The sequence below is a fragment of the Engystomops pustulosus genome, chromosome 8, assembly GCF_040894005.1.
Source record: "Engystomops pustulosus chromosome 8, aEngPut4.maternal, whole genome shotgun sequence".
NCBI lineage: Eukaryota > Metazoa > Chordata > Amphibia > Anura > Leptodactylidae > Engystomops > Engystomops pustulosus.
In genome coordinates, this window is record NC_092418.1 from 60198807 (window position 1) to 60221432 (window position 22626).

General features: G+C 38.6%; 1 protein-coding gene across 1 annotated transcript in view; it reads left to right on the plus strand.

Moving 5' to 3' along the window:
* The window catches only part of COL5A2 (collagen type V alpha 2 chain), a 241758-nt gene extending 227968 nt beyond the window's left edge, over positions 1-13790 (plus strand). The window contains exons 44-54 of the mRNA XM_072120968.1: positions 45-152; positions 335-388; positions 570-677; positions 777-830; positions 920-1027; positions 1540-1593; positions 1672-1779; positions 1868-2156; positions 2606-2796; positions 3841-4080; positions 12395-13790. Coding sequence (XP_071977069.1) covers positions 45-152; positions 335-388; positions 570-677; positions 777-830; positions 920-1027; positions 1540-1593; positions 1672-1779; positions 1868-2156; positions 2606-2796; positions 3841-4080; positions 12395-12541 — 1461 coding nt within the window. The 3' untranslated portion in view covers positions 12542-13790. The remainder of the gene's footprint in view (positions 1-44; positions 153-334; positions 389-569; positions 678-776; positions 831-919; positions 1028-1539; positions 1594-1671; positions 1780-1867; positions 2157-2605; positions 2797-3840; positions 4081-12394) is intronic.
* Positions 13791-22626: the final 8836 nt, after the last annotated feature.

The window sequence follows — 22626 nt, forward strand, 5'->3', positions numbered from 1 at the left end:
CAGCATTGTTTTAATAATATTTTATTACGTGTTTACTCACTTAGGGATCCCCAGGAAAACAAGGGCCTACTGGATCTTCTGGAGAAAAAGGACCATCTGGTCCTATTGGTCTTCCTGGTGCTAATGGTCCTGTAGGTGAACCAGGTGCAGAGGTAAATGCTGCATTTCCTTTTCAAGCCGCCTTGTGAGCTTATGTGTGTTTGAAAATTTTGGACCTGTAAAGCATCGCTCCTATTCTTTTTAGAATTTCCTGCCAATTTCTTTTTCTTCATGTCCATATACTATTTTCATATTACTATACTTATCAGATATTCACTAATGTGAATTGTTTTAGGGCCCGCCTGGAAATGATGGTGCACCTGGACGTGATGGAGCTCTGGGAAAGCGTGTATGTGTACTAAATTTATACACGTATTTATTAATATTTACTATATTTGTCGTACTGCTTCTAAAATAAAATTCATGTTTTTTATTGGTTAAATGTAAGAGCTTTAGTTGATCTTCATGTAACAGGAAATATTTTCAGATAGGTTTCTAGTTAAATTTTTAATTTTACTGTACAATTTCAGGGAGATCGTGGTGATCCGGGTCCTGAAGGTCTTGCTGGTGCTCAAGGTGCTCCTGGAACACCAGGTCCAGTTGGTGCTCCAGGAGAAGCTGGACCAAGAGGCGAAGCAGTGAGTCTTTTACTAAAAATTTTTATAACAATAAAGTTATTTTCTTGATATTGCATGTGCACTTGAAGCTAAAAAATATTTTATTCTATTAATTTGTAGGGTTCTCGTGGACCAATGGGTCCCCCAGGAAGGGCTGGGAAACGTGGCTTGCCTGTATGTTCTCTTTTAACCTTAATCTCAGATTCAAAAATATAGCTCCAAAATCAAGCAGGGGTTGATTTTTTTTTCTTTTGCCTTAAAAGGGACCCCAAGGACCTCAAGGTGATAAAGGGGACAATGGTGAACGTGGAGAAAGAGGACAAAAGGGACATAGAGGTTTCACTGGATTGCAAGGTCTACCAGGTCCTCCTGTAAGTAGAAATGAAAGGAATTAAATTTAAATGAACAAAATTTATTTTTGCAGGTTTTATATCAACAAGTTTAAGATCATGTATCACAAGTCAGATTCTGCTCCTCAATCATTGTTTTCACACAGTGATCCATAGTTTTCCAAATCTCATTTAAGTGAATAAGACTTAGTTACATTTCTTCAATTATGTTACTCCAATGTTTATGAGGCACAGTTCAATAGTTTTAGTGGTGGTTGTGCCTATTAACAGCCACCACTAAAACTATTGAACTGTGCCTCAGAAACATTGGAGTTTGGTATGACTCTCAATTTTAGGATAGTCTGATAATATTTTTTACTGGTATTTATTTATTAAAACATATAAAGTACGTAAAAACTTTAAACACAGAATCCCAATATTAAGTAGCTCCAGAATCTAGCAATTTTTTTTCGGTTTGGGGGAAAAAGGATTTTTTTAACACAATAGTACGTCATATATATTTTGTTTATGTTTTATCTGTTTTGTTTTTTTAGGGTCCTATTGGTGAGCAAGGAGCTACTGGGCTTCCTGGGCCTTTTGGTCCTAGAGTAAGTTAATATTTATTTAAATAAAGCAAACCAAGTTTATTTCTGAATAATGACAACAGCAATATATTTCATTCATAGGGCCCCCCAGGTCCAGTTGGACCTCCTGGTAGGGAGGGTAATCAAGGACCATCTGGACCCATTGGACCTCCTGGTGTTCGAGGAACTGTTGGAGAAGCTGGCCCCGAGGTATTAATCAAATTTTTTGCATACATAATACAAAAGGCAAATGCACATACAGATAAATTAACATTAACATTATTGTATTTGTGTTTAGGGTCCTCCTGGTGACCCTGGTCTACCTGGTCCTCCTGGTCCTCCGGGACATTTAACAGCTGCACTAGATGATTTAATAGGAGGCTATGATGATGCTGTGCCAGATCCACTGCCAGAATTTACTGAGGATGAAGCTGGTGATGATGGTAAAAAGATTGATCCAGGAGTTCAAACAACTTTGAAATCACTTAGTAGCCAAATTGAAACAATGCGTAGTCCTGATGGTTCCAAGAAGAATCCAGCACGTACATGTGATGATTTAAAACTTTGTCATCCCACAAAGAAAAGTGGTAAGAATATTATTGCTCTTTGTAAAAATACATATTGCACTTGTATGACTTTGGGAAAGTAGTTAAAAGAGAATATGCTATCTAATATTTTTAAGAAAATGTGCCCAGAAACTGTCATTTAGATACTGGATGTAATAGCATCACACTTCCATGTTCATTATGATTCATCCAGAGTAGTATATGAAAAAATATGCATCAAAATGATATGGACTCTTTTATTAGTTCATAACTTTTTCATTTAATGTGGGACCCCAAACTCTGTGAAAAGATTCACTTACTGTGACCCTGAATAAACATACAATGAATAAAAATAAAGTAGTTTTTTACATTTACAGTGTTATCCACTCCTGCTAGATACAACTTTTTGTTATTTTAAGGAATACATTAACTTTAAAATATGATTGCTCCAACTATATTATACTGATACCAGTTATTTTTTATTTTCACAGGAGAATATTGGATAGATCCAAATCAAGGATGTTCAGAGGATGCTATCAAAGTTTATTGTAACATGGAAACTGGAGAAACCTGCATATCAGCAAATCCTTCCAAGATTCCTGTTAAGACTTGGTGGACTGGTAGAAGTGGAGATAATTTCAAACCCATATGGTATGGTGTGGATATGAACAAAGGTTCTCAGGTAAATTGCATCTTTAAATATTATCATAAATGTGGAAGTTTTTTTCCAGTACATTAGATTCAATTATTAGGAACCCACAAATCTCAGAATAAAGTGATTCTTTACAGCTTTTCTGGGCATAGTGGCACAGTGGCACCAGATTTTTACCTTTCACACCAGTTATACCTGCTTGTAAAGAGTTAAATATCCTCCCCTAATCTTATCTGCCAATAAAGAACTGTACCTAAACAGCCTTTTTTTCTGATATGCAAATCAGTAGAAAAGAGTCAAAACACACAAGAGAAAAGTGAGAGTTTTTCATTCCCTACCAGATTACTGTGTGGAAAAACTGCAGATCTTGTCACCATTTCACGCACCCACGATGGATGGAGCAAAGTGGCAATGGGCAAAGGGTAGAGCCAATATAGACAAAGGCAGACAAAGTTTGGGAAATGATTTTACTGGTGGGAGGAGGCAGATTTAAGCTGGGACGCCTGTGCTGCACTTTTAAACACAGTTACAGTGGGGGGTGAGTAAGATTTATGGTGCCTGTTTTTGATGACAGGTTTCCTTTAAATAATAGGAATGTTAATTTTATGTATAAAAGGGGAACATATAGATTCTCTAATAGTTAATATAAACTGCTCACCTTTTATGGTGGTGCTATTATGCACAACCTAAAATGCACTTTTAGAGTAGACAAAATCAATGAAGAGGAATCCTTGTAGTTCGATCTTTGAAATGCCTGTGATGAAAATAATATAACCAGCTAGGGCCATAGGACTCTGTGGATTCAATCAAAATATATATTCAGACAAAAGTTAAAAAATGCATTGTTCTATAACCTATTTTAGCATTTTTTAACAATAAACTACGTGGATTTTATGGGCTTTTGCCGGAATATATTTTGAATGAAACCATAGAGTCCTGAGTCGCTAGCTTATTGTCAGTTTTACACCCCACAGGGTCATTCCAAGGATCTTTTTAGATAAGGTTTATGTTATATGTGTCAAAATAATTTGTGTGTCAAAATGATTTTCATTGTTGACCTTTTTGTCTTTGCAGTTTGTCTATGGAGAAAGTGATTCACCAAATACAGCTGTAACTCAAATGACCTTTCTGCGTCTTCTATCAAAAGAGGCTTCACAAAATATTACCTACTATTGTAAAAATGCAGTTGGATTCTTAGATGAAAGAAATCAAAATTTAAAGAAAGCTGTAATACTCAAAGGTGCTAATGATCTTGATATTAGAGCTGAGGGAAACAGCCGCTTCAGATACACTGTTTTAGAAGACACTTGTTCGGTAAGTGAACACATGCAAATTTCTTTCTTTATTTTGCATATTTAATTTTTCATATATTTTGGCTTCCACCTCACAATACATTATGGCAACATCTCACAGTGTGGCATCCACACATGCTTTCTGTAAACTCTGATTTCATAATGATTTTTACCAAATCAGATGCACTGAGATTTCACAGCAGCTTTCTCAGATTTATTGTGTACATACAGGACTATATAATGATTAGCATAGCAACTTTCATCACATGTAGGAGTATGCAGCAAGTAATAAGTAATAGAAACCAGCAGTACATAGAAAGTGGAAAAGGCGCAGGATAGAGTGATATTGTTTGGTCATATAGTAGTAAGTTATAGGTTAAATATGCTCACTGGGTTGTGATACGGCACACCACCGAAATGCACTTTGTATGATTGTCAGATGCCTTGGAAGTGACCGATATTCTCTGGAGTGGTATGCCCTGGAGTGAGAATACTAGTTGATTAAAAGTAGAAACTGCTTTGTATTAAGTGTGTGGAGAGCAGAGGGTGGGTGAGAATAGCAGAGGAGTTTGACACAGCACAGTGCAGAGAGAGGAAGTTTTGCAAAATCATAGACTGGATTTAAGTGTCTGATGTGAATTAGCGGAGGCTTTCTACCTCACCTTTCTTATCAGGAGACTTCTGAATCCACACACAAGATGTTCCTTATAGAGCATCACATAATTTCGCTCTAACTCCAGAGTAAGCAGAAAGCAGTAGCCCCTTCCCTCGGTGGCACCATATTTGTTTCATATGTGTAAACAAGTTACAGTCTTGAAGGGATAGTGATCACAGCCCTGGGAGATTAACAGGCTCTATTGATGTGTAAAAGTTGCCCTGCCTTCCTTAGGCAGAACAGAAGGAGAAAGACTTTCGCTTTCTGTACTTGAGGGAAAAACATTAAAAAATGTATAGAATATAATGTTAAAAAGAGGGCATTCAAAAAATATAAATCTGACCTGAGGCTTTAAAAATTACAAAAAACATACCAAAATCCGTAAGAAGGAAATAAAATCAGCCAAAATACAGATTTAAAGATAGGTGGCCAAAGATAGCAAAAAAAATCCTAAGAAATGTTTTAAATTTATCAATGCGAAAAAAAATGGGTCAGAGCAGGTTGGACGTCAGTGTCAGAGGTAGTGGCCCCAATGAACCCCCGCGACACGATAACGTAAGCTGACACCTGGGAGTAGAGTCTAAGTGGCAACCGGTATTCACCAGAGCCCACTGCAAAGTGGGTTGGACTTGCTGCAGCGGGATACCACAGGTCACTCCACAGGCGCGACTTTGTTCTTGGTGGTGACCAAGGCAAGGTACAAAATTGGCAGGCAGAATCTGAGTCTTGTCATGCAGAAGGTCTAGACAGGCGCCAGAGAATCAAGGTCAGGAACAGATGTCACAACTGATAATCACACCATACAGCTTTCTCAAAGGTATACAGATCCGACAGGGGGCACAGGAAGAGGCCAGCTATTTATTAGGGCTGCACCAGGCCAGTGCCAATTATTGGTGCGCTGGCCCTTTAAATTTTACAGAGTTGACGCGCCCTAGGTGGTGGGGATGCACGCGCACTAAGTGAGCCTGCGGCCGAGCTGCTGGGGCACACAGAGGCATATGAGTTCGTCTGTGACCCGAGACATGGGTTGCAGAAGCTCCTGTGATATTGGACCCCTATATTTTGAAAACAGGGCATTGGTGACTGGAGACCAAGAGAAGGCAGAGATACTAATTGGGTTTTTTAGCTTTGTTTATATAATAGAAGAATAGAAGCAGGACTCGGCTGTGAGTAACTGAGCATGGTCAGCATGCTCAGTTACTTACACTATACACTGCAATACAAGTGTATTGCAGTGTAAAGGCTTGAACAAGCGATCGGATAATCGCTTGTTCAAGCCAAAGGATGGAAAATGTAAAAAAAGAAGATTAAATCATTTTATAATAATAATGGGACTTTTATTTTATTTATTTATTTTATTATCTCCCATTACACATATAATGCAAATAAAGTATATAAAAAACAAAAACACAAAAAATTTACATATTTGGTATCACCACATCCGTATTAATCTGTACAATAAATCTAAATCAATATTGAACCTTCTCGGTGAACAACGTACAAAAAAAAACCCACGAAAAACTTTGAGTAATATACAATCTTTCATCAAACACCATCACAAAAAATATCCTAAAAAGTGATAAAAAAAAGCTACATTCTCTAATAAGATACGACTGAATAGAACAACTCTTTTCACAAAAAATAAGCACTCAACCAGATCTGACAAAAGAAAAATTCTGAAGTTATGGCCCTGAAAATTTGTTGATAGTAAAAACAATGCGATTTTCTCCAATATTGGTTTTGCTCAGTAAAATTGAGGAAAGATAAGAAAAACTATATAAATGAGGTATATAAATGAGGTATCAATGTAATCGTAGTTTACCAGAGAATAAAGATAAAATATTATTTTTAGGTTACGGTGAGCTGGGGATAAAAGTGCTAGAAATCCAAAATTAAAATTGATGATTTTGTTTGTGTCCCCTTGAAATAGTTAATAAAATCTCATGAATAAGATTAAGACCCCCGAAAATGAATTATTTATGCATTGTATCTTATCCCGTACATAACAAGCCCTCATATGTGCAAATTCACAAAAAAAAATTAAAATTTATAGCTTGTACAATATGACAATACAAATCTGCTGTGAATAGCGCTGCTTTGATCCTTTGCTCGGCTGTGCGCCCACACAGCAGTTTACCACCAAATATGGGGTATCAGTATACTCGGGAGAAATTGGGCATCAAATGTTGCAGAGCATTTCATCATTTAATTTATTATGAAACTGTCAGTTTTGGCCTAAATTAATGTATTTTCCAAAAAAAAATTAAAAAGTTTCTAAATCGCAGGTCCATATTGTTTTAACCCATGTGAAACAGTTAAAGGGTTAATAGACTCAATAGAAGTTGTTTTACACACGCTGAACGGCGAGCTTTTTATAGTTGGGTAATTTATGGGGTTTTACTAATTTTTAGGCCTTTTAAAGTCACTTGAAATCTGAGTTGTCCCTCAAAATGTGAATTTTGGCAATTTTCATAAAAAAGGAGAAAAATCGCACCTAAAGTTCTGCACCTCATAACATCCTAGAAAAATGACAGGACGCATAAAATATCATCCCAACATAAAGCAGGCATTCCGTAAATGTTAATTATTTGGGTAGTTTTACTTCCTGTCTGGAAAGCAGAACATTTCAAACTTGGAAAATGAAGAAATTTTACAAACTTTTGCCAAATTTTCACTTTTTTTCAGCACAAAACTTATCACTTAAATTTTACAATTATCATGAGGTACAATGTGTCACGAGAAAACATTCTCAAAATCACCTGGATATGTTAAAGTGTTTCGAAGTTATAACCAATTATCGTGAGACATGTCAGATTTGAAAAATCGAGTCTGGTCATTGAGCTGAAAACTAGTGTTGGTGATAAGGGGTTAAAAAGGCTCGAAAACATTCCCAAGCAATTACAGGCCTGTAATAGCTTAACTTCCAATGTTGGGAAAATATTGGAAGGGTAGGTAAAAGTCTACATACTGGATGGAGTATGTGACACCACCTTGTGGGTCACATAAGGCGAAAGAAAAAAAATTGTTCTATCCACCCTGGAGCTGGAGAGGGTTCAATGGAGAGCCCTAAAAATGATAAGGGGTGTGGAGAATCTCAGTTATGAGGAAAGATTAAAACAACTACCGTATATACTCGAGTATAAGCCGACCCGAGTATAAGCCGAGACCCCTAATTTCAACACAAAAAACTGGGAAAACCTATTGACTCGAGTTTAAGCCGAGGGTGGGAAATGCATTGGTTACAGCCTCCCAGTATATAGTCTGCCAGCCCCTGTAGCATACAGCCTACCCAACCCCTGTAGCATACAGCCTACCCAGCACCTGTAGAAGAAAAAAAAATAACACTGTACTCATCTTTCCGACGTCCCCCATAGGTCCTCTTCTGTCTCAGACTGTCTCAGACAGAAGAGGACCTATGGGTGACGTCAGAAAGGTGAGTTTTGTCTTTATGTTTTTAGTTGACTCGAGTATAAGCCGAGTTAGGGTTTTTGAGCACAAATTTTGTGCTGAAAAACTAGGCTTATACACGAGTAAATAAGGTATATTTATTTTGTCTGGAAAAGAGACAACTACGAAGGGATATGATTAATTTGTATATTTGTATATATATATATATATATATATATATATATATATATATATATATATATATATAGCCTTGTCACCTTTGGTGATTAAATCTTGTTTTCTCTTCACCATTTTTTTTGTATGGACCATACATATATATATGTATATATATATATGTATGGTCCATACAAAAAAATGGTGAAGAGAAAACAAGATTTAATCACCAAAGGTGACAAGGCTATATATATATATATGTATATATATATATATGTATGGTCCATACAAAAAAATGGTGAAGAGAAAACAAGATTTAATCACCAAAGGTGACAAGGCTTTTTTACTGTGAGAACTGTCAATCTGTGGAATAGCCTGCCTCAGGCGTTGGTCACAGCAGGGACAGCAGAGAGTTTCAAGAAGTGCCTAGATGCCTTTTGACACCTAAATAACATTGATGGCTATGTTACATAGAATTGTTTCCCCTAAATCCCTTCCTCATCCAACCCTTCCCTTCCCTGGTTGAACTTGACGGACATGTTTCTTTTTTCAACCGTATAAACTATGATTCTAATGAACTAGAAGTCAACACATAATTTTAACACTTTCTGAAGAACAGTCTTCTTTTGTTTACGATTTGTATGTGGACTTCTACCAGAAGCTTTAATGCAGGGGTCTCAAACTCGCGGCCCGCGGGCCAACTGCGGCCCGCGGGACAATATTTTGCGGCCCCCACCTGCATGGAGAGGGCAGGTCGCGCTGCATGGAGAGGGCTCACGGGCCGAGCCCTCTCCATAGCCGGTAAGTCTTTGCTGCATATTGCAGCAAAGGCTTACCGGTAACACCCGCGATCGGTGCTAGTACCGATCGCGGGTGTTTTCACAGCGATGGCTGCCGGCAGCCTCAAAAAGATAGCGGCGCATGGGCGCCGCCATCTTACCTGGGATCGCCGCTCCCCGTGACGTCATCGGGGGGCGGCGATCCGTCTCCATGGTAGCCTCGGGTCTTCCGAAGACCCGAGGCTATTTCGTTTTAACCCCTTCATTACAATGTGCTGATAGCACATTGTAATGAATGAGGAGGAAAATCCCCATATATTGCCATACTGTAGTATGGCAGTATATGATAGGATCGATCAGACAACCTAGGGTTAAAGTACCCTAGGGAGTCTGAAAAATAGTATAAATAAAAATACAAAAAAGTTTAAAAAAAAAAATGATAATAAAAAAACCTAAAATTTCAAATCACCCCCCTTTCCCTAGAACTGACATAAATATAAATAAACAGTAAAAATCATAAACACATCAGGTATCGACGCGTCCGAAAATGCCCGATCTATCAAAATATGATAACGTTTTTTCAATGCGTTTAACCCCGTAACGGAAAATAGCGCCCAAAGTCGAAAATGGCACTTTTTTGCCATTTTGAAAAATATAAAAAATCTATAAAAAGTGATCAAAAGGTCGTACAGTCCTAAAAATGATATAATTGAAAATATTATCAAATTTCGCAAAAAATGACACCACCCACAGCTCCGTACACCAAAGTATGAAAAAGTTATTAGCGCCAGAAGTTGGCAAAATCAAAAAAATAATTTTTGTACAGGAGGTTTTAATTTTTGTAAAAAACATTATAAACCTATAACAAATTTGGTATCCCCTTAATCGTACCGACCCAAAGAATAAAGTAGACATGTCATTTGGGGCGCTCAGTGAAAGACGTAATATCCAAGCCCACAAGAAAATGGCGCAAATGCGTTTTTTTCATCATTTTCATTGCATTTGGAATTTTTTTCCCGCTTCCAAGTACATGGCATGGAATATTAAATACCATCACTATGAAGTGCAATTTGTTACGCAGAAAACAAGCCGTCACACAGCTCTTTACGTGTAAAAATAAAAAAGTTATAGATTTTTGAAGGTGGGGAGTGAAAAATGGACATGAAAAAACAGGAAAGGGCCCGTAACCGGTTAATCCCCTTCCCTCCGGTACTTGAAGAAGATGAAGTCGCCGCTCTGAACGCACTTGGTGCAGGTCAGAGCGGCGACTTCATCTTCTTCGATGGGAGGCAAGTACCGGGGGGGAGGGGGGGATGGAGTGTCCTGGGCTCAGTGCGGTAGGAGCTTGGGACCCCTCGGTGCACAGGACGCGTTCATAGAGAGAACACGTCTCCCAGCATGGGGCTTTCCTTGCGCTGGGAGACGCCATGACATTTGAATCTGAATAATGATATTTTGTAAGCGCATTTTGTGTGGAAAACTTGATGCGGCCCAGCCTTACCCAGAATCTACCTCCAGCGGCCCCCAGGTAAATTGAGTTTGAGACCCCTGCTTTAATGCTATGTTCAATTTCACACTGAAATTATAAAACAATACAAATGTACTGTAAATAAGCTTAAAACAGTATTTTTGCAGCAAAGCCATGTTAGTAGGATTCATGTGAATATTTTGTGTGGTTCTAATCCTACGCCAAGGGTGAATCTTGATGGAGAAAAAGGTACATCAGAATATGCCATCAATTTATTTCCATGGAAGTGAGAAAAATAACAAAATAACACTTAACCTATGCTCTTCTCAGAATCTTCCAAAAACATTTAAAAATTTGCCTCAAAGATCACAAGCATAAATCATCAAATTCAATAATAGCAATAAGCTACAACTTTACATTTTGAATAGTTTCAAAAACGTTTTGAACAATTTGTTGAATTCATTGATCCTTTCTTTGACATTATAGTTTGATGGTAATCAATTGATATACCATGAGGGACATGTGTCACTCCTATTGCATTCTTTTTCTTTTTTGTGCGAGTTTTTGTAGTTTGCGACATTTTAGGTGCAGAATTGAGCAGCTTACCAAAGTTAGCTGCCTTAAGGATTTAATGCAGTGTGTATTTATCTTTGTAGCCCAGATGTTTGTTCAACTTGTGCGACTTTTGAGCTCTGAAATTGTCCCATTCTGGCCTATAAGTCACAAAACAGAGCATGCTAGACCCAGACTTAGATACTATTCGCGACAAAAAGTCAGACACTGAAACAAAAAGTTGCAAAATTGAAACTAAACAGGCAACTCATCACATGTATCACAAAGGAAAAAACTTAAGATACATTGCAATGATTAAGTAGGCCAACTTAAGGAAACTTGTACAACTGACAGCCGAAAAACTTTGATACATGTGCCTTGATAAAGTGTTCAAACCTCAATAAAGCAAAATAGAAACAGAAAAATATTGAATCACATTCCCCATTGTGTGAATAGTAAAAAGTAGGTAGACAAAAACATAAAAAGTAATTTACTTTTACTTTTTTTCTCATTTGTCAATAAAATTACTACAAAGCTATTAAAAAATGTATACATATAACCACAAAACCCCACACAATATAGTGAGCACATTAAATATAGTGATTGGTAAAAGGTTTGAAAAAATGTCACAATTATTTATTTTTCTGCATTTAACCCATTAAACCTTAACAAGTTAAGACAAACGCTCATGTTTGTAAGTCAAAATGGCACCTTGCATAGATAATTTTGGAATATAAATACAACACAACACAAAGAGTTATCACTCCTATTGCTTCCTTTTTCTTTTTTTTGTGTAACTTTTTGTGTGACTTTACACAGTTTGAGACTTTTTAGGCACAGATCAATCCTGTGCTGATAGTGTAGCAAAATTAGCTGCCTCAAGGATTTAATGCAGTGTATCCTATATTTGTAGCCTAGATGTTTGTTAAACTTGTGCGACTGAAATTGTCCTATTCTTGCACCTAATATGTGCACTAAAAGGTCACACAAAACAGGGCATGCTAGCCCCTGACTTACTTTTGGGAGCTACTATTTGGAACTAAAAAGTTGCAAAAGTGAGATTGAACAGGCAATTTATCACATGTCACATATCACAGGAAAAAAATATACATTGATAGATTGCAATGATTATGTAGGTCAACTTGAAAAAATGGCAGCTGAAAAACTATGATACATATGCCTCATACATACATTATTTCACTGCCCTTAAGGCATGATATCTAATACTGTCTGTAGCTTTCTATCATTTGAAGCACCTGAAGAATCCTTTTTAAATATAGTTTTTGTGAGTTGACAACTTCTTTTTTTTTTCCCTTTCCAGAAGCGCAGTGGCAATGTTGGCAAATCTGTGTTTGAATACCGGACCCAGAATGTGAAACGTTTACCCATTATTGATATTGCTCCTGTGGACATTGGAGGTGCAGACCAAGAGTTTGGAGTTGACATTGGGCCAGTTTGCTTTTTGTAATACATACCAACAAACAAGCTAGGAACTTAAACTGACTGACGTTATCCTGAGACTCTTGAAAACTGTAGCTGGTTATGTACCAGCCCTGTACATACAGTTGTCCATTATTTTCAATTTTTTTAATAAGTTCAAGGCATTCCTTTAAAATATTTATTTTTCATTTTAAGCCATCTTTAGAACAGAGTGATAATGAATGGATTAATATTCTTATAGTGTACACTACATAAATAAAAGTCTGCCATGTTCAGAAAAGTGTATGCAAAGTCATCTTTGCCACATATGCCGAATGTTTTAAAAAAACAATTTTTTCACAGTTTGATGGACTTCTGTACAAAATTTGGGATACATTTCTCAGTCTGTTGTCTGTCATAGATTAGTTTTATATTCCAATTTAAGCAAATGTTGCAGTTCTAAAATTAAATGATTTATGTAAATTGGTTTTGTTATTAAATAATGCAGATGACCTGTTCATGAAAAGTTTGACATTGAGTACAGACCATATACCAAAGAAATGGAAACAAAATCATCCAAAAGTAGGTTTAAACTTTACAGGATAAACTCTAGCTACAAAGCTTGGGTTCCCATTTAATTTTTAGTTTTATTTGATTGTTATCTGACAAATATTTTTTTTAGGAATTGTATATGTTCTTTGTTGTACCCCAAAGAGTGGAAAAAAATATTTATTTACAAGGTATAAAAACAAAATATGTTTTAATTTTCAAGTCTTCATTATGTCAATAGTGTATAATGAACAGAATTGCTCACAAATGCTCAATGCTCACAAATACATTGTGATACTTTTTAAGGTATCACAATGTATGTAAAAACTTTATTGCACAGCATATAAACAATATTTTCATATATTACCAACATATTGGTGCAAAAGGATTCAAAGTTTCTTAGCAGAAGCTACCTCATCTCTAGACGCTGGGATGCATATACAAAGTTCTATTTCTTTTTCAATATTAAAAGGTGCTATGCTTTTTATATTCTTTAGAGAATGAGGAGAGTCAGTAGATGGTTAATGGTGCTAAAATTCCTTTTGTAAGCCTCAAAAATTTTGTAAGCCTCAAAAATTGAGTGCTAGCTCTTTTGCAGATAAACAAATTTGAATACATTGCATTTAAAAAGAAAATATGCTATAACCATGTATCTTTGCAAGCTTTATTTGTCTCTTGTTTCTGGGTAAGTGTGGATTTAAAAAAAAAAACTATAAAAATTCCACAATTAATTAAAACTGTAGACATAACTTGGTGTCATTTTTATTGTGGTAACGTAATAATAAATAAGGTACATGTATGGATTGTTTCTCATTTCTCTAATTTTGAAAAGCAAAGTTAAATCAACCTACATATAGATAATTAGACCATTAAATGAATTAAAATTTGTATTGAATAAAATAATATAAATTTTATAATAGTTGATGTTTTGATTCCCAAGGGAGTCAAACTTTAAATCAGCCAACCTACTACATTTGGGAGTAGGAGTAACTGTAAACCACCACAGCCTTATTCAATTTTTTCCCCTTTTCAAAATTTGAGACAAAAAAACTGTATTTGTATGAAAATTTAAAAAAAATGTCGCCTGTATAAGTACAGGTTGTATGCTGCATGGATACAACCTCTACATTTGGAATCACCAGCTAAACATTTTCAAAATGTAGACCAAAGTAAAAGACTTTAGCTGATTCAAGTAATTCACTCAATCAATGTTCAATAGAAGATGTCTTAAATTATTATTGATACAACAACTTGATTTGCCCTTTTAGGACTGCCAAGGCAATATACACCTTATTTTCAAATCTGTCCTAAGACAGAAAAAAGCTTTATCAGTCAGGCCTAAAGCTTAACTTAATTAAATATACATAGTAAGACTGAATCAATTTATATCACACTAACTCTTAAAAATACACATTTGGACTGCTATTGTCGCTTCCTAAGGTATTTGGGATAATTATCCCCTCACTATATCTCTCTAGGTATTGGATCTCTGCAGCGATCACATTGATCCTTATAATTAATAAAAGCCAGCAGTAAACTATATAAGCGTTGCCAAAGGCCCGTCTGTCTATAGAATTATTTCTTCTGTGTGACAGTAGAAGTACATCACATTGCCTGGCATATAATCATCGGATGGTCTGCACATGCGCACAATACTGGAGGGCTGCAGTACCTTGAGAGAGAGAATCTCTCCGTTCACGCGTGCGCGGACATATGAGTGTTCTGCACATGCGCGAGTATACGCACAGCATAGCGAAAGCCGGTATTGTCATGAGATTTAACACTCTCGCTCACAGCAACAGATGGACTCCCAGCACTTACCAATGAGATCTGAGGCGCACAGATAATGATGATTTTTTTTAATCATTCTCTTTTATTGAACAAAGTTATTCAAACGGTGTCAAGGGTCACTATAGAAGTGCCTTAATTGTATGTACTCCCACTTCACTCTACCTGTGCATAACCCGCCCTCTAGTACTTCTTCAATTGGAGTTAGCCCAGTATCTGTTAGCAATTTTACAAAGGTTAAGGTTTGGTTTCGTCTCAGTGGGTTGTGGAAGTGGCTGAGACATCCTGGGGGGAAGTCAGGGTTGTCAACCACTGCCGTCAAAGGTATGTCAGAGGAGAACAAACGCATGGGTTCTCCCATTCGCTTAATTAGTTTGAGGATGTGGGTAGCCACATATGGTATTTTGGCCAAGTTATAACTTTGATTAACGTAGGTGGCCGTCCATGGTAGAATGGTTAGGGGTGCAGGGGAGAGGGTGTTTTCAAGTGTCACCCATAATTTTCCCTTTCCAGCATGTAACCAGTCCAAAATACGTGCCAACGTCGCTGCAGTGTAGTACCCCTTGAAGTCGGGTAGCCCTAAACCTCCCTGGAGTTTCCTACTGATAAGTGTCAGTCTCGAGATTCTGGGGGGAGATGAAGCCCAGAGAAAGTGGTTTAGAATTTTTTGTAGCTTCCCAAAGAACTGTCCGGGCAATGCAAGCGGCGATGCAGCTGAGTCGCCCCATCCACGTCAGTTGTGTCGAAGTCCATTTTTTCAGGTCGTTTTGTTGTTTCTGTAGGAATTGTCCATACTTATGAATAAAGGTCTTGTCCAAGTCTGCTGGGATTTTAATGCCTAGATAGACTAAACTCACCGGCCACTTTATTAGGTACACCATGCTAGTAACAGGTTGGACCCCCTTTTGCCTTCAGAACTGCCTCAATTCTTCGTGGCATAGATTCAACAAGGTGCTGGAAGCATTCCTCAGAGATTTTGGTCCATATTGACATGATGGCATCACACAGTTGCCGCAGATTTGTTGGCTGCACATCCATGATGCGAATCTCCCGTTCCACCACATCCCAAAGATGCTCTATTGGATTGAGATCTGGTGACTGTGGAGGCCATTTGAGTACAGTGAACTCATTGTCATGTTAAAGAAAGCAGTCTGAGATGATTCCAGCTTTATGACATGGCGCATTATCCTGCTGAAAGTAGCCATCAGATGTTGGGTACATTGTGGTCATAAAGGGATGGACATGGTAAGCAACAATACTCAGGTAGGCTGTGGAGTTGCCTGAACCGTTGATACAAAGCAGGATGGATCCATGTTTTCATGTTGTTGACGCCAAATTCTGACCCTACCATCCGAATGTCGCATCAGAAATCGAGACTCATCAGACCAGGCAACGTTTTTCCAATCTTCTACTGTCCAATTTCGATGAGCTTGTGCAAATTGTAGCCTCAGTTTCCTGTTCTTAGCTGAAAGGAGTGGCACCCGGTGTGGTCTTCTGCTGCTGTAGCCCATCTGCCTCAAAGTTCGACGTTCTGTGCGTTCAGAGATGCTCTTCTGCCTACCTTGGTTGTAACGGGTGGCGATTTGAGTCACTGTTGCCTTTCTATCAGCTCGAACCAGTCTGCCCATTCTCCTCTGACCTCTGGCATCAACAAGGCATTTCCGCCCACAGAACTGCCGCTCCCTGCCCTGGATGTTTTTTCTTTTTCAGACCATTCTCTGTAAACCCTAGAGATGGTTGTGCGTGAAAATCCCAGTAGATCAGCAGTTTCTGAAATACTCAGACCAGCCCTTCTGGCACCAACAACCATGCCACATTCAAAGGCACTCAAATCACCTTTCTTCCTCATACTGATGCTCGGTTTGAACTGCAGGAGATTGTCTTGACCATGTCTACATGCTGAGCATTTATACGTTTGGTCTCCCACAGTAATTCCTGAGATGGCGTAGTTTGTGCGAATTGCTGTTAACAAATGTTCAATTACTAGCACGGATAATAAAGGGGATAGGGGGCAACCCTGTCTGGTACCATTACGAATGGTAAAGGTAGGAGAAAGAGCACCATTTATCCGAATTTGTGCGTGGGGGGAGTCATACAATGCCTTGATACGTGCTAGCGTGGTTGGCCCCATTCCAATTTGTGTTAGGGCCGCCTCTAGGAAGCCCCAGTCCACCATGTCAAACGCCTTCTCAGCATCTAATGAGAGCAGTAGCATCGGTTTGGTGGATTTAACATGATGGAGCAAGGAGAAAGACTTCAAGGTATTGTCCCTTGCCTCCCTTGTTGGGATAAAACCCCACCTGATCAGGATGGACTAGGGATCTCATAAGGCGAGCCAATCTGCAGGATAGTAATTTAGCATAAATTTTAGCATCAACATTAATGAGATAGGTCTATAACTAGGGCAAAGTTGGGGGTCTTTATCCTCTTTTAGAATCACTGTTACATGGGCGTATAAAAAGGAGGGGGGAAGGGGTTCTTGTCGGAAATGGAATAAAACGCCTCAAGCATATTGCTAAAAAGAGTTTTATAGAGTGCTGCTGTGTAGCCATCCGGTCCAGGGCTTTTGCCGGACGGGAGGAGCTTGATGACGTGTTTGAGTTCCTCAGGGGAGAATGGTAGTTCAAGTCGATCTACTTTCTCATCTGTAATTGTGGGTAGGGCTCTCTTTTACATATTCTGAAAGGGTGAGGGGGGGTTGGGGTGGATTGAAAACAGTTGAGGGCTGTGGGAGATTGTATAGTGATTTCTTCCGTTTTGTGCAGTTGAGTGCCATTTTGTGACTTAATGGATGGGATATATGTCGTTGCCCTGGCATCGCGAAGGGCCCCCGCAAGAGCTCTACCAGGCTTATTACCCCACTCATATAATGAGCGGGAGTAAAGATGTTTAAGCCTCCTCTGACCTGCTTCCAGTAGGGTGTTTAGTTCTTGTGTTTAGTTAATACTCTCAGGGCTGCCTCTTGGAGAGTATTTTTATGTTGGGCTTCTAATCTCTGGAGTTTGGATAACAAAGTAGAGATATTATATCCCTCTTCCCTTTTTAGTCGTGCCCCATGTCGCATGAGAACCCCCCTAAGCTCACATTTCAATGCTTCCCACTTCGGATGAAAAAACATGTCTCTTATCTGCGTTGAAATCAATTATCTGTTTTTTAAGATCTGTTAGGCATAGTCCATCCGTCAGTAATGATTCATTTAGTCTCCAGCTAAACGGGCGCCTTTTCTGTTGCATGAGTCCTAGCGTACAGGAGATAGGAGCGTGGTCTGATAGGTAGATTGACCCTATTTCTGAACCCTGGACTTGCGAGAGGAGATGGTGCTAGATAAAAATATAGTCTATCCTGCTGTATGTGTTGTGTACCAATGATAGGAAGGAATAGTCTCTATCTGTTGGATGGTTCAGTCTCCACACATCACATAGCTGTAATGCATGAAGGGCTTTCTTGATCTTATTTAATTTGTTGTAGGATATACCTGACTTCCCCAGAGAGGTATCAAGGAGTGGATTCATTCTAGGTTCAGATCTCCGCACACTAAACGTGTACTTTTAAGAGTTAGTGTGATATAATTTGATTCAGTCTTACTATGTATATTTAATAAAAGTTAAGTTTTAGGCCTGACCGATGAGGCTTTTTTCTGTCTTAGGACAGATTTGAAAATAAGGGGGGTTAAATTATTATTGAGCCTAAAACATATTACAGAGGAGGCAGGAATTAGTCACAGGCTAAACTGCTCTCTGTTAGAGGATTGTCTCTTTGTAACAAACATCAATAGTACAATGCTTCTTCATCACTAAGAAAAGATATCTTAAAAAAAAATAGAAAGCCTCCACTTAGAGGCTTTGTTTTATACAGAAGAGACCCAGCATAATCACAGTGTATTAACATTTCATATACCATGATCTTAGTATTTAGTAAAAGTAAAGAAATAGAACTGGGGAGCTGTTCCTCTGTTCAGGTAACCTTTTGCCCTTAAAGGGAACCTATCACCACATTTGCACATATACAGCCAGTGACAGGTTCCTATAGAGCTCAAATAACTGACTGACCCCCTCTTTTTGGCTAAAATAGTTTTGCTTACATCCACATATATCACATTTTATCTTATGTTACCTGGCATCACAGGGGGCGTGTGCTGCTTGGCCGGCCCCTCCCATCTAATCCTCCTCATGACTAGTGCCTCCTTACTGGTCACAGTTCATGTCATGTGACCAGAGTGACATCAACTCAGGTCCTTTAGCTTATTAATAATAGCAAACTGTATCCCATACATGTATCTGGTCACATGAAGTCACAGCAGCCTCCATGCATTTCTACTTCTCTCCATTCTTCATGGAGGCTGCTGTGATTTTATGTAATAACCTACCTGATGTACAGTTTGCTATTCTTAGAAGTCTGAAGGACCTGCGATGATGTCACTAATTACATATCATGAATGTAACCGTGTAAGGCACCGTGTAAAAAGATTGACACAATCTTGCACATTTACTTAGCTGGTCCTGTCGCGATCCCGTGGTGCGTTGTCCAACAAGGTTTCTGGTACGGCGCGATTCCCTAAGGTCATGTGTCCAATTTCCTGCAGGTGTCGCTTCCGTGCCGAGGTCCGCCGGAGTTCACCTTCTTCTTCCTGGTGCATGTGAGTGCTTGATCTTGTGACACATTTGGTTTTTCAAATTCAGCATTTTTTCCGAATCCGCCAGGCAACGTCCCCCCGATTTCTGTCGTGTGCAAGCCGGCGCCAATGCGCCAAAATCCGATCACGTGCGCTAAAAACCCGGGGCAATTTGGCGTAAAACGGAATTATTTGGGAAAACCCGTCGGAATTGCGGTCCGCCGGGTACATAGATCTTTATATATCTGTAGTTGAATATTAGTAGACGGTCCCTAACTACAAGGAGGCAGAGCAGGGATTTGATGAGACACAGAGCTGTCAGTCAGAATAATGGGGCGTGGTTCAATGATATCTCTGACTCTTCTCCTCTCTCAGGAGAGTCAGAAAAGCTAATTAGCATATCATAAAAATGGCTTTGGGGTACATCTAATTTTAGGTGATTTAGGGCGGACATGTAACTCTTTATCAGCAGACATTGTTAGTTGGGGAGGGGGGCAGGAATCTGGTGACAGGTCTTCTTTAAGTGTTCCAAGCTTGCTTTTTGTCTACAACACCCATATATATTTGAATAAAAAAATGAATATGCTATTAAACAAAACTACAGCTGACCCAGCACGAAATTACCTCTTACACAGCGCAGGACAATTTGAGAAACTTATCAAATTTTAATTGGTGACAAAAAAATGGCAATTTGAACATTTTAATGGTATGGGATAATACTGCTTTCCTTTTAAACCCTGACTCAAATTGCCTATGTTTTTGTAGTGCCACTCCTTGGCCTATGTATAGGTTATTGCTTTCTTTTGAGCAGCAACTACTGACCAATCATTAACCCTTTACCAACATGTGAAATTGTAGTACGTCACACGTCAGCTGTGGCTGTTTGGAGAGAGCTCACAGGCAGAGCCCTCCGCATACAAGGTGGATGTTTGCTGCATATTGCAGCAAACGCCGGTATCACACACACGATCGGTGGTGTTAGTCCTTCGACAGCATTAAAAAGCCAGATGCCGTCTTAGATCACTGCTCCCAGTTGCCAAATACAAGTTTTGCCTAAAACACACGATAACTAGACTGCTTTGTTCCATCACCTAAACAAGAGGACAATGCAGTACAAATACAGTCAAAGTACAGTCAAGAAAGATATCAGAATATAGAATAGCAGAATCATGACAAACTTACTAAGTACAGGACTATAGAAAGGTAAGAGCAATAATCCAGAAAGCTATTTATGAGATGCTAAAGCCACGGTCCAGAAGATGATTGGATCAGTATTATGACATAATATATGATAGCAATGGGAGTAAGGAGAGATTCTGTCGATCATAGCAGGTTACCTGTTAGTGAACCAGAGCAGAGCATGTAGGAGACAAATGGGTGTGGTGCAATTCAGTAAAGGTTGCTAGCAAAGTATAGACCAGTGTTCAGACTATCAGGAACAGAGTGCCACTCGGACACTATTAGTGTACCTTCAGTAGAACTGTACTGACGAAGGATGATGTTGGCACCGTGTTTTTACTATCAAGCTGTTTTAATATGGCACCTATGAAAGCATCCTAGCTCCTAAATACTACCATCCTGTACTTACATTATCATGACACCAGCAGCAAAGACAAAGTAAATGGTACATGTTCAGCATAAATGTACAATAAATAAAACAAATAAAATTGTGGAATCATTGCATCATTTCATTGATAGGTAAGACATGTTTTTCAGAGCACGAAAGTGGGGTGAAAGGTTCAAAAGTGGTATAAAAATGTTCAATGGACAAATGGCAAGTCCTGGAAGAGAATCAGTGACCTAAAGCTTTTAAGGCCCAATATTTAAGTGAATATTTCACCAGCCTCAAGTACCCCCCCCCCCCCTCAAAAGAAATTTTGCAAGCTACACCCCTCAAAGAGTTTGTTTAGAGTATGTTAGTAAATTGTGAAATTTTTCACAAACGCATCATTTAGAGGACAGATATTTTTAGATGCAGAGCATGGAAAATGGGTTTAATTTTTACAATGAGTAAGTGATAGAACAAAGCATGCATTTTGAAGCATTTAAGGCTATTTCCATATTTGTTTTGCAGGCCCCAGTTTTATTTACATTGGCCCTAAATAGCCAGAACAATAAAACATTCCCAGAAGTAACTTTGTTTTAATAAAAGACCCCTTTAAATATTTTAAGGGGGTTTGTAAGTTGGGACACTTACACTTGTAAGTGTACACTTGGGACATTGGTCTCTTGTTTTATGGAACAAATGTGATAAATATATGAAATATTCAGATACATTTTTTAATCCTAAATGTCCTCTCAGAAAATATTTTTCAGGAAACAGGCATGAAAGTTTCTCTAACTTTATAAAAAAATTCTAAAATGAAGTTTTAACCTTATGCTAAGGAGTCGGAGGGGCTTTGGTGGGTGTTTTCAGAGCCCCCTCAGTGATGTCTTAACACTCTTTGTTACAATGAGCAGAGGAGGGAAAGAGCAGAGGGTGGGGGAAACATGCACTGCTCGTTGTAACAGCTTGTGACGTTGCAGCACTGAAGGGATCTGGAAACACCCACCAAAGCCCCTCAGGCTTATTGGTATCATTAAAAAAAAATTAGCTTGCATTTTCTCTAGTGTGAAGATTTGTAATGAAGATTGTTTATACTTCACTCAAACCACTTAACTTCCTCAGACCTCAGTCTAGTTGTTCTAATGAATATATTATAGGCAATTCTAGCAGTGAATACTGACACAAACCATTTAGTTTTGAATTAATATAATTCCTTCACATTGGTCAGAGCAGCAAATACAGACTCTCTCTTTGAATTCTAGGATTTTATGTATCAAGGCGCACAAAAAGCAATGTCCGAGAGGTCGTGTCTATCTGCTTTCTGTTCCCTAGACAGCTGCCATGTCCGAATACATCAAGGAGAACCTGCAGAGGGGTTTCATATGCAAGTCCTCCTCTCCGGCTGGCGCTGGTTTCTTCTTTGTCACAAAGAATGACTGCTCCTTATGTCCCTGTATAGACTATAGTGGGCTGAACAAGATCATGGTTAAAAACCACTACCCCCTGCTGTTGATTACAGAACTCTTTGATCTGTGACAAGCCAATCTGTGTCACTGAGGTGCTTGGCCTCAGTGACACGCTAGTCTTTGTCAGGAACCTTAGGTTTCTGACCCTTATTTAAAAGTAGTATTCATTAGTG